We start from the raw sequence: 13,453 nt of genomic DNA on the forward strand, positions 1-13,453 counted from the left end.
ATCACTTTTAAATCATCAAATTTGGCTTCTGTCACACTTCAGTACTCAGTGTACTTGGCAGCATTGTTGGATAATGGAAAGAGCAGAGGACTTGGATTCACATTATCTGAAAATCCTGGCTTTGCTTCTTAGCTGTAAAAACATGGTTAGTTTATTTAATTTCTCTCCATTTTTTTTTAAATCTGCGAAGGAAAATAATATATACTGCTTATCTCATAGAGTTGTGAACATTAAAACCTGTATAATTTTAAGTGGTGATTATCAGTTGCCATTAATATCAGTAATATTCAAATGTTTAAGTGGATCCATGATGTCAGCATTGTGAATATTTCCTCCAGTGAGGGAATTGTAACTCATCCATGCCTGCCCATATTTTGCCATTTTTGTCCGTATCTTCTCATGATTTTACCACAGGGAGAATCCACCCAATGTTTTGGGAGACTTCCTCTTTTCCTTTAACATCATTCAGAACACATGTCCATCCACCGCTTAACCTTTTCTTGTTATATGACCAGCTGATCTGCTTGTTTGCTCTGGCGCCTTGATAATACTGTTTAACTCCCCTACTGTATAGTTCCTTGTTTGTAATGTGTTACTGCCTACTTATTCCCACTATACACCTTTCTCTTGCTCTCTGGGTGATGATATACATTTTTCATTCTTCAGAGACTAGTATTTTTCACTAGTAGTCATAAACAGCTCATTCTGGAAGAATGTTAATATTAAAATGGAGGCCTTTGCTTCAGAAAAAAGTTTGACGTCATTAAAAGAACTCTAACTTCCTGAAGTTTAGTCCACTTACATATTCCATTTTGGGCTTGACTTATCCATTTACCGTCTCTGTCCTCTCTGTCTATATCTTTACATATTCATATACATATGTAAACATATACATATGTACACAGACATACTTTGATAAATAAGCTATTTGGGTTGTTTCTCAAACTGCATCTCATGGTAATATTTATTCTTTATTCAGTTTGTTTTTTCTTTATAAATAGTTAGGGCAAATCCTTTTGAGTGATTCTATAGCTCATTGAGAAGACTCTGCAGCAGGCCTGTACAACCTGAGACCCATGACTGCCAAAGGATTTCCAGTGGTCCGTGAAAAATGTAGAGGAAACTATCCTTTGTATATAGAGGAAATCCTTTAGCATTTCCCGATTAGCCTGCAGGCCTTAAGCAGCCCATAGCCCACAGGTTGTGCAGCCTGGTCTACAGTGTTTTAAAGCTTCATGAAATCAGCATAATATCATCCCTAAACACAATCTAGAGGATTTCATACTATTGATAATATGTAAGGAAGTAGTCAAGGATATTTAACAAGATAAAGACCTGACAAAATATATTTGGAAGAAATAAGTGAAGACAACACCATTTAAAAGACACTGAAGACATAATTGCCAAAATGTTTGAGAGGAAGACATTCCAAAATTATGTAGACAGTGAAAAATGTGAATATAATATATAACTGTATACAACTTTGACATCAAATGAAGTGTAAAAAAAAAAAAGAAAATTAAGTTGTTCTTCAGTGACATTGAAGATGTCCTTAGTAAAGTCAAGTCAAAGGGAGGATCACCTGTTAGTGTTGAGGTTCTCCACAAACTTCTGTTCACAGACTATACGATGCCTCAAGACACTATGAAGTTTCTTCTGTAAAATTCATAGTAATGCCAAAGAATTGTTATACCCATCCACACTAGGAAGTAGATGAAAAATGCATATTGCTCTGACAGTCACTTAACTTTCAGCAAATGCTGTCAGTGGGTGACAAGTTGTGTCCAGAAATGAGTTGGATGAGACCAGAATGGAATACATTTAAGAAGTTTCAGAGTGCTCACTTGTGATTCTAGGCTGCTCTCCTCCCACAAAATTTTAATATCAGTAGCCTTCCTATGATGTTATATGATAGCAGATGACTGAACATCAAAATTGTAAGCAACCTGAAGGAAATTAGAAAGGTACATGGTAAACAAAAGTAAGTTTTAACATAATATCAATTATAAATTGTATTTGAAAAATGGCATAAAAGACATGATTGAGGTTACATGTGAAAAGGGAGTTAAACCACTAATATACTTTTGGTGGAAGTCTGGATTGATCCAGCCATTCTGGAAAATAATTTGCAACTATATCCAAAAGTCACTAAACTGTGTGTAACTTTTTTTTAATAAATTATTTGTTTTCAGGTTTCAACATTTACTTCCATAAGTCTTAAATTTTCTCCCTCTCCCCCCCAAGATGACATGCAATCTTATTGGAGTTCTGTACATACATTCTTACTAAACACATTTTCACATTAGTCATGTTGCATAGAAGAATTAAAACGAATGGGAGAAATGATGAGAAAAACCAAACCAAAACATAACACAAGAGAAGATAGTCTGCTTCATTCTGCATTCTGATTCCATAGTGCTTTCTCTGGATGTGGATGGCATTTTGCCTTGAGTCCTTTGGGAATGTTTTAGGTCCTTGCATGGCTGTGAAGGGCTAAGTCTATCAGAAACAGTCCTCCCACACTGTGGTTGTTACTGTGTACAGTGTTCTCCTGGTTCTACTCATTTCACTTCCCATCAGTTTGTACAAGTCCTTCCAGGCTTCTCTGAAGTCCTGCTGTTCATCATTTCTTATAGCACAAAAATATTCCATTACATTCCTATACCGCATCTTATTCAGCCATTCCCCAACTGATGGGCATTCCCTCAATTTCAGTTCTTGGCCACCACAAAGAGAGCTGCTATAAACATTTTTGTACATGTGGATGTATAACTTTTGGCCCTGCAGTAATTGGTTTATGTCCTACAGAGATCAAGTAAAAAGGAAAAGGATTTACACATACAAAATCATAGCAGCAGTTTCGTTGTGGCAAAGAACTGGAAGTTAAGGGAGTACCTGTCAGTTAGATTTGGCTGGGGGGTGGGGAGGGGAGATGTGAGGCAGTTGGGGTTAAATGACTTGCCCCAGGGTCACACACCTAGTAAATGTTAAGTGTCTGAAGCTGGATTTGGACTCAGGTCCTCCTGGCTCCTGGTCCACCCAGCTGCCCCTGTGGTGAATCTATTATATATGTGTGTGTGTGTGTGTATGTATGTATGTATATATGTATGTATGTATACATACACACACACTTTAAACAATATGGAATTAATAGTTTCACATATAGTCCTTTTTATGTTTTACTTCGTTTATGGATATACTCTCTTTTTAATGGAAAGTTCAGAATAAGGAAAGAGGTGGATTGACCTTCAGTGAGAATAAAAAACAATAAATGGACATCCTGGTACCTTATATTGGTACCTTTGAGATACTGAAAGAATCATAGGAATCCCTAGGGGGAGATGGGTGGAATCTTTATATGGAATGTTCAGGACATTCATAGATTAGGAAAGCATAGATGAGAAGGCATGAAAGGTTTGTGTTTAATTGATGGGACAGATAATCCACACTGATAAAACTTCATTAAACTATTTTTGCTTCAGTTTTGATAAGTGAAAGTTTTATTTAAAAATTATACCATTATACTCTGCTAATCTGAATGCTATCCCATCTTTGAAATTTCAGTCAAGTCTTGTCTCCTACATGAAAAATTTCTTGTCTCGCCTATTCTTGATTATATTGTCTTGTGTTCTCTATTATTTTATACAATCTTATATAGTCTTTTAAGATTTAAAATTAATTCATAATAATGTTAATGACTAACATATAATCCTTGAAGATTGAAAGATACTTTATGTATTTTCTTATTTGAGTCTCACTACAGATCTGGAAGGTAAGTGCTGAAGCTGTTATCCTCATTGTGCATATGAAGAATTTGAGGCTGAGATTGACCAGTAGTCTCATACCTGATAAATCTCAGAGACAGGATCCTCTAGGTTCTGTATTCTCCATTCTCTGCACAACACCAGGTGGCCTCTCCTGTACATTCTTTCAAGAAAGGTTGTCTCACGTACTTTTTTTTAATTCATCTTTAATAATACTAGATACATTGTAAGTGCTCAGCGCTTATTAAATTGAAAATAAGATCTTGGGAAGACCATTTTAAAAAAAATAAGTGAGACTAGGAAAAGATAACAATTTGTGGATGCCCAAAAAAATAAAATAAAATTAGTTCCTGATGTTAAAACCTGGAAGAAAAGCCTTACTCTGGAATTGAATACTTTCATAGAAGCTATGTCATGTCCTTCATTTAAGAAAACCTTATTTAGACTTGATCATAGAACAGAGTGAGGTAATTTCCTAGCCAGAGACTTCTGGATACGCTATTTGAAGTAAGTCTTAACATAGAGGCCCTTTTTGCCTTGCTTTGACCTTGCTCTCCCCTTCCTCTGTTCTCACTTTGTTCAGTAATTTTTTCCAGTACATAAGATTTTAAGGGATTGAAAAAAATGAATACAGCATATGTCATGGTCCATCCATGCTACGTTTGCAAAAAAGATGTGTCTCTATTTTAATGTTCTATATTTCTGTCAAACTAATAAACAGTCTCATAAGGCATTCCAAACTAATTGTAAAAAAAAAAAATCTGGTTATAAAATAATTAGCCTTTTTCTTTAAAGAAAAATTGGAACAGGAGATTAGAAGCTGTCAAGAGTGAGTTTACTCAGGTATGTGATGTGCTATAAATAACGACAGTTTGTAGAGGCATCTTTGGAAATGATTAGTAAAGGGGAGGTGAGGTGCAAGGGGATGTCTCTTATTCTTGTTTGGTTTGAATGCCATCTTACCAGAAAGTATGCTGTATGTTTTCTCAGGGGATCTGTTTAAGCCATGTGGTTTTAATAGATAACTAGAAAGTACTTTTTATTTCTGATGTTATCTCTTAGATGAGGAGTTCTTAAACTGGAGGCCGTGAACTTGTCTTTTGAATGTTTTGATACCTGTATTTCAATATAATGGGTTTCCTTTATAATCTTATGCATTTTATTTTATGGATTTGAAAACCTTGTTTTTTAAAGAGGTTCATAAGGTTCAGAGTACCAGAGAGAGCCCATAACACAAAATAAGGTTAATAACCCTCACCTCCCCCATTCCTTGGGTTAGGGATAGTGTTATCTTCCTCTGGTTTTATTTCCTAGCCCAGGAAAACTAGATGCCATTGTCACTTTACAGGATGGATGTTCTGAGGTAACTAAAAGTAGCAGATCTATAATTCAGCTGTATAAAGTCTCATTAACATTTGTGCTGAAATAAAATCAGAGATGTTTTCACGGAAAATAAAACATCTCCTAGTAGGCTGAGTTGGACATTTTTGGTCAGGAAAGGATAACCAGCCAAAGCAATGCTAGAAGCTTTGGTAACACCTGCTTTTGTAGTACTTTAAGTATTTCCCTGCTCCCTTTCTCAACTCACATACTAGACTAACCCTTTAATTCTGTACCCACAGATTCTAGGATTTTACTTTGTTCTTTTGGGGAATTGACAGCATCTAAAAGACTAGGCTACAATATTCCACTTTGCCGGTACCTGCAGTCTGAATTATTTTGTCTGGCCACACCAAACAATGTTGATTCAGCTTGCTCAATTTTTAAGTAAAAAATTTTGTAAAATAAGTTTTTAAAAAAAATTTATTGATTTAAAAAACAATCTTCATTTCACAATGTCTTTCTCACCTATCCCTTCTCCAACAAGCCATTACACAGGCTGTTCATGTAGCTGTTACATATCCAACAAACTGTAACAAGGAGTTTTTCAAAAAAGCAGTTCAGGAAAACTAAGCCACAATATTAACTGAGTCTGACAGTATAAAAGCAAGTTTCTTTTAAATGGAAAATAGCCCAACCCAGGTCTCCTGCAAATTACAAATATGAGCCTGCTGTCTGGCCAGCCCTGGGATAGGTATAGGTGCTACAAGGGACATAAGGGAATTCCTTGTTCCTGATTGCAAGAACTTTATGATTTTATTGGGAAAACACAACAGAACTGAATGAAAAACCTAAAGAATAGTTTAAGGCTACATGTAATTGTGTTACATTTTGTGGTATAAACTGCCATTGCTCTAGGAATTCAAAGATGAGCAAAAGTACCATGAGTTAGAGTAGTCAAAAAAGACTACATTAAGGAAAGAAGTAGAATGAATCTTGGAGGATGAGAGATCATGAAGTAAGCATAGATTTTGGATTGGTGGAGAAGAGATTCTAGGTAGGGTAAAAGAATGAACAAAAGTAGGAATGAGCATATTTTTTTGTGGTGAACAGTAGGAGACCATTCTGATTAGAGTGGAAGGTTCATATTGTAGAGTAGAAGGAAATAACACCAGGTAGAGAAACTGAAATTGATGTAGTAGGCAGTGGGGGAACTATTTTGGGTTGGAGGACAAGGAAGGTAGTAGCAAATTTTATAAAGAATAATCTGTTCACCTGTGCAGAATGAATTTAAGTGGAGAGAAGCTAGAGGCAGCTAACTGTGTTTACTATAATCCAAAGTTTGTTGATGGGGGCTCAGAAGATATTGATAACCCTGAGATTGGAAGAGGAAAGTGAGAGTTTGCAACAAGACATTTTGCAGGAAGAGTTAGTAACAAGATAACTGTATCTTTTTCAATTTTTTTGCATGTAGAACAACATCATTTTTAGACACTTTCAGTAATTTTTAAGTTAATGGTTAACAAGTACAACATTTTTTTGCATGAGTAACAGTATTACTTATGGTTTATGCAGATATGATGGAAAACGCATTAGATTGAAATCATGTACTAGAAATTACATTCACTTTTGGAATATATTAAATGGTCAGCATTTCAGCAAATGATGAGAAATGTGAAACATTAGGTGGATCATATCCTCAGTGAGATGAATGTATTGACAAGTCTATCATGATAAGCGCTTGGCTTCACTGCCTTTGTTAGTTGGGGAGAGGAAAATGCTGAATTTCTAATGGAATTGAAAGCTGATTAAAGAAAAATTATGGGCCCATTTTTATATTGCCTAAGTTCAGTTGCTTAAATGTATTAGACAAGCTGGATTTTAAGAAGATTTTCTCAAGATCAGTTTAGGAGATGCCTTTGAATCAATTATCAAGTAAGTAACAGAGTTTTGTTTTGTTTTTTTCTTCAAGTTTTCCCCATATTCTGTAATTCAGTAATTTTTATAATAATGATTTCTCACCATCTTGAAAACCTTAAAAACAAGCTTCTATCTGGGACACAAAGAGTTTATTTTTTTATGACATTTGGTTGGTAGAAAGTAATCTTCCTGTAAATCATTTGAAGAATAAACACAGCCTTTTAATAAATGGCTTAGATGTATTGTAGGTAATATGATATTTTGTTTAACAGGTTCTGCTTTAGATCTACATTTTAGTGATATAAATGTTGCATCCCTAGATAAAGAACTAGAAGATCAAGAAACCAGTGACCTTGGATTGACAAGTAAGAATTGTTCTTTTTAAGAATTGTTCTTATCATAGTCTAATATGATAGGTTTTTCAATGTTACTTTTTTCCTCTCTGTGTGGAGCTCTCATCTTTTTTTTTTTTTTCCAACATTGATGGGTGATATATGTTTGGTGTGCATGGATAATCAGATTCTTCCCATCCCCCTCTTTGAACCTCCCTTTTTTTCAGTTATCACATTTTTTTTCCTTCTACCTTCCCTCCCTGCTTATTTTTCTCATGTCTTTGTATCTTCTGTATGTTTGCTTTCTCCAGACTTTCTGCCCTTCCTCTTTCTTGCATTGTTTCTAACCAAATACCTATCATTTTCTTCACTCAATTCTGTAATCACTTGTTGCCATCCTTCTCATTAAAGGAGTAGAGCTGCTTGGGATGTCCAGCCATATTTACAAAGAACCAAAATTCTAGCTTTTACTGGCACTAGCAGTAAAGGTATGCTCCTTTTATTTGAACTTTAGTATGACAGAATAGGTAGGTGGTGCAGTGGATAGAGTGCAGGGCCTGGAGTCAAGAAGACCTGAGTTCAGATGTGGCCTTAGTCACTTAGTAGCTGTCTGACACTGGGCAAGTCTCATCTGTAAAATAAGCAGAAAAAGGAAATGTTAAAACTACTCCATTATCTTTGCCAAGGAAACTCCAAATGAGGTCACAACGTGTCAGAAGTGACTAAACAACAAATACAAAAATGGTGAGGCATCATGAAGTATATAATTTCCCAGAAGCTTTTTTTCAGGGGTTTGGGGATGGTGAAGCTGGGGACAAACAGGAATAATGGGAAATGAAAACCCTTAAAAATTAGTTACAGTCTTTGGATCCCATAGAAATAGCAGAAGGTAGGCTGTTTCATATCCTATCATAGTTAGCTCTGCTCTCCATTTGGTTAAGAAGTAAAGAAGCCATATCAAAGAAAGTCACTGAGCTATATAACTGAAGAAATCTTAATTTTCTTACCAGCAGCAAAATTCTAATGGTCACCTGTGGGACAGAAACAGTTTCCAGAACCTGTAAAGCTTCTGACGAAGTAACGTTTGTCTCCCTTAGCCTTCCAGCACCTGGGAGAATAGCAGCTCCAGGTTTATAGGCTAACCTGGGTGATTAAGTTCTGCTCAGTAATTGCAAAATAGAATCTCAGCTCCTCTCTTATCTGATCTTGGCACTCGCAGATGCAGGCATCTTTTTAAATCTGAGCCAGTTGATTAGGAAGCTTTGTATAGTTCTCTGTCCAGTTAATAACAAAGTTGACAATAAGGAGAGAAAAAATTGCTAGAGTTGAATTGGAAGAAAGACTAGCCATTTAAGGAGGATGATAAAGAGGGAAAGGGTGAGTTTTTTGTCCTGGATAATAAAGTCAGTTAAGTGAAGTAATTCATATCACTGATTAATATTTTAACATAAATAACTTGAATTCCATAGGCCTTTCAGTTTGATAGCGATGAAAGTCCCTACCATGTGTAAAACACACTGTATTATCTACCAGGGACACAAAATGAAAAAATAGCCCATACTTTGAAAGCCCACATTCTATTGGAGAGTTATAATATATACACAAATAAGTAAATACAAGGTAGTTTTTAGGAGTGAGCAAACCTTAACGAAGAGAGTGATGAAAATCTTTTATTAACCATACGAGAAAATATCTGAGTGGAGCCTTGAACAAAACTGGAGAATTCTAAGCTTAGTGGTAAGAAAGTGAGTACAGCCTTATAGACAGGGTAGAGCTTATATTTCATGCCAGAGTCAGGAAAGAGCCACTAAAGATTATTGAGCAGGAAAGGGGCATAGTTAGACTTTTTAAAATAAGTTTCAAATTGTTTTGATTGATGACTGTTTTGTAGTATAGTTGGAGATCTGATGTTTTACTACTGTGCCCCTTTCCTTTCCATTTTTTAAAAATTATTTCCCTTAAGATTCTTAAGGGAAGATTCTTTTTGTTCCCCAGCTGTGTTTTTCTGCATAGTTCTATAAAGTTGTTTGATAGTTTGATTGTTATGTAAATTATTTCCTGTAGTATTGCCATTTTTATTACTTTGGCACAGTCTAATGATAAACAGTTCATCTCTACAGTTATTTAAATATATCTTTATTTCTGTGAAGACTTTTGCAGTCATACCAAAATAATTTCTATGTATGTCTTGGTAGGTGGACTCCCAATTATTTTATATGTTCCTTAATTATTTTGAATGGAATTTCTTTTTCTACTGGGCTTTGTTAATAATATACAGAAAGGCTAGTGGTTTTGTGATTTATTTTATATCCCATCACTTTGATGAAGTTATTATTTCAAGTAATTTTTTGTTGAATTTCTAGGGTTCTCTGAGTAAGCCATCATATCATTTACCAAAAGCCCTAGTTTTGTTTTCATTTTGCCTATTTTCATCACATCATTTTCCACAATTTCAATCACAACATTCTGTTTTCTTGTCTTACTGCCATTGTTAGCACTTCTACACATATAAGTATAAATAATAGTCATGACAATGGACCATCTTGCTATATTTCTGATCTTACTGGAAAGGCTTCTTTTATCATTTCTCCACTAAAGACATTAGCTGCCACTTTTAAAAAGATATTTGTAAGCTTATTGATATTAGCAAATTGCAGGACCAGGAAAGGGATTTTCACAATGTGAGTAGCGGGGAAAGTTTTTGCACAAAATAATTTTGGCTAGAATTAGAAGACAAACAGTTAATTGGGGAAAATCTTTGTAGCACAGTTTTCTGATAGAGGCATTATATGCAAGATATACAGAGAATTGATTCAACTGTATTATGAATATAAGAACAATATAGAGGCAGTTAGGTGGTATAGTGACTAGACCTGGAGTCCGGAAGATCTGAGTTCCAGTGTGACCTCAGATACTTAGTACTTGTGTGACCCTGGGCAAGTCATTTTAACATCTGTTTGCCTCAGTTTCCTCAACTGTAAAATGAGGATAGTAGCACTTAATTTCCAGGTTTGTTGTGAGGATCAAATAATATTTGTAAAGTACTTAGCACAGTACCTGGAACAAAGCAGGCACTCCCCCACCTCCATTTTTCAGTAACTAAATGAACAAATCATATAAATAAACAGTTCCCAAAAGAAGAAAGACAAGCTGTCAACCACTGTACGTAGAAAATGCTCCAAATTATTAATTATAAGAGAAGTATAAATTAAAACAAGTCTGAAATTCTGCTGTATGCGAGTGGACAAAGATGACACAGTTTTTGGAGACCATGTGGGAAGATTGGCCCAATAATGACAGAACAGTAAATTGATCCACTCATCTTGGAATACACCTTGTGTCTATAACCTAAAAGTCACTAAATCGGGCATGCCTTTTATTACAGTGGTTTTACTACTAGGCATATACTCTCATAGAGATCAAAGAAAGAAGGACCCATTTTTGCATAGATATTTATAGCAGCACTTTTTTAAATAGGAAAAGACTAGAAACTAAGGGGGCATATGTTAACTGGGGAATGAATGGCCAAATTATGATCTTTGCACATAATCAGATATTATTGCACCGTAAGAAATTATGAAAGAGTAGGATTTAGAGAAATTGGGGGGATATTGTATGAGTTTATGCAGAGTAAAATAAACAGCACCAGGAAAATAATTTATACAGTGACTACAGCATTGTAAAGACTACAGCCCTTGAAGATTTAAAAACTATGGCCAATGCAGTGATCAATGTGACCGCAGAAGACCAGTGATGAATCCTACTTCCCACTTCTTGGCAGAGAAGTGATGGGACATTCAGACATAGGCAGTGTATGGATTTATTTGTTACAAAGGAGGGCTTTTTTTTAAAAATAGAAGGAGTAGTGAAGAGATTCTAGAGAGCAAAAGGAAGTTCTAGACAAAACATGAACAGGACAGTTTTAGAATTACTGGATTAAATTTACTGCATATTCTTATGACAGCTAAGAAAGGCAAGGAGATCTTAGTCTATATTTAGAGAGGCATAGCTTCTGCTGCTAGGTCATACCACATCTGGTATTGTGGTCTGTTTTGGGCACTGTATTTAAGGAAGTAAAATTGATAAGCTGAAGAATGTTCAGAAGAAATGTGAAAGACTGATTTCATACCATGTAAGAAATGGTCACTGGAAGAAACTGAGTATGTTTAGCATGGAGAGTGAAGTTTCAAAGAAACTTAATGGCAATACAATAGCTATCACTTGGAAAAGACATTCGTTAGATTTGTTCTTTTTGGTCCCAGAAAACATAAGTGAGAGAAATGTGTGGAAAATGCAGAGCTAAACTTAGGCATGATGTGAGGAAAAATCTCCCAATAATGAGTTCTATCCAGAAGTGGGGGAGAGGGGGGCTGCCTTGGGAGACAGGGGGGTCCCTCTCAGTGTGGTTCTTCAAGCAAAGGCTGGATGGCTTCTCATGCTGGGCACATTGTAGAGGAATTCTTTTTTATGTATATTGACTAAGAGTCTCTTCCAACTCTGAAATTCAGTGATTCTACAAACTGTCTACTTGAGTTTTCTTACTTTGCTGTCATAAAACACATGTGCCTTCTGATTGAGAACACAAGTTCTTTGTTTTAGATATAACAGACATTTCTTTTGCTACAAATTATCCTCTCAGTTTTCTATTTTTAATATGTGAAGTTAACACTTTTGATCAGTTTACCATGGCTCACATCAGTTCTTTGTTCTATGACATTTATTTTTCTAGAAGAATATCAGTTTAATTCAGCAGTTAACACTGTCTCTCCCCCACATATATTAAGAACATAAAAAATTCCTTGATGGCTATAAAAACCAATAATTTTGACTATTCTCTAATTATTAGCAAATATCAAGTAAGGTATAAAACAGGAGATTTGTGCTTACCAAAGGAGATCACCACTGTCATGGAAGATGACCAGCATGAAATGTAAAATGATTGTCTATAAATCCTCCAAGTTCTCCTGTTTATGGATGACATTATGTTGGTTGCATCAAGTGTTGGACAGTTGCAAAGTCTACTAAATAAAATTCATAGTTGTTGAAAAGAGTTCAACTAATTGTTCACTCAGGAAGAACAAGATAGAAGAAAAATGCCTCTTGTCCAGACTATGACATGCAGTTGGACAACCTGTAGATCTGACTTATCATTATATACATTTTGAATAAATACTGCATATGAACAGTGTTCTAGGCTTCTTGAATAGGAGGCATGGAGTGGGCTGGATTGCAGTTAAGAGATTGCACTGCATTTTCAGTGACCCAAGCTTTTTCCTAAAACAAAAACTGATCTTTCTAAGTATTCTTCTGGTATTGCTTAATGGTTGCAAATGATGAAATACCAGAATCTCTGTTAATTAAAAGTGTAGGTCACTTAAAGGGCAAAAGACATGTGCATGGTGAGTATAAATAGATTGTAACATTAATTAATTATGTGCAAAAATAGTATGTAATGTCATCAAAAACATATTTGACTGGAAAAGCCAGTGGTTAATCATGTCATGAGAGTGAGGGATAATAGATAATCCAAGTACAGCATTAGGGTCCACATAATGTTAGGAGACTTTATAGTCCCTCGACTTCCTGAGTTTTTTAGGAGGACATGAGTAAGAAGAGGACTACAAAGATCCCTGGGTTTGCGGTCAGAGAACCTAAATTCCAATCCTATTTATTCCATTTAATCTGTGTGGCCTTGGGCAAGTCACCCTAACCTCTTTGGGCCTCAGTTTCCTCAACTTCAGAATGAAGGGTTAGACATTACATTATATGATCTCAAACATCCTTCCTATCTCTTGTTTTTATTATTTTTGATTTTGCATCTTGAAATGGCGTGGGTAGGTTTCATTCTGATGGCTGTTTTACTCTTTGATGAGATCACAGTTCTGTCAGCATATGAGTAGGCTCAGGGTTAGGTGCATGATGTACCAAGACAAAAACGAAATTACTTTTGTTACATTCTGCTGATATCCATCCTGAGATAGGCACTATCCAGATGTATAAATATCTTCACAGTTGGGAAGGGTGTCTTGGATACTTAGTGGAATTTTCTTCCTAAGGGCTAGTTGGAGCAGGGAAAATGGACAGACGTGGTAAAGTTGAAATAGCACTGAGTTGAGT

At 35.5% G+C, this 13,453-nt stretch overlaps 1 protein-coding gene across 12 annotated transcripts in view; it reads left to right on the forward strand.

Moving 5' to 3' along the window:
• Positions 1-13,453, forward strand: part of UNKL (unk like zinc finger) — a 125,890-nt gene that overhangs the window by 100,075 nt on the left and 12,362 nt on the right. For 7 of the 12 annotated variants that reach the window (XM_072600334.1, XM_072600283.1, XM_072600308.1 and 4 more), the window contains one exon: positions 7,277-7,369. The exons of 2 other annotated variants lie outside the window; for them this stretch is intronic. In XM_072600334.1, coding sequence (XP_072456435.1) covers positions 7,277-7,369 — 93 coding nt within the window. The remainder of the gene's footprint in view (positions 1-7,276; positions 7,370-13,453) is intronic. 3 more of the 12 variants (XM_072600293.1, XM_072600325.1, XM_072600357.1) reach the window with 1 other exon arrangement.

The sequence above is a fragment of the Notamacropus eugenii genome, chromosome 1 (genome assembly GCF_028372415.1).
Source record: "Notamacropus eugenii isolate mMacEug1 chromosome 1, mMacEug1.pri_v2, whole genome shotgun sequence".
Lineage (NCBI taxonomy): Eukaryota > Metazoa > Chordata > Mammalia > Diprotodontia > Macropodidae > Notamacropus > Notamacropus eugenii.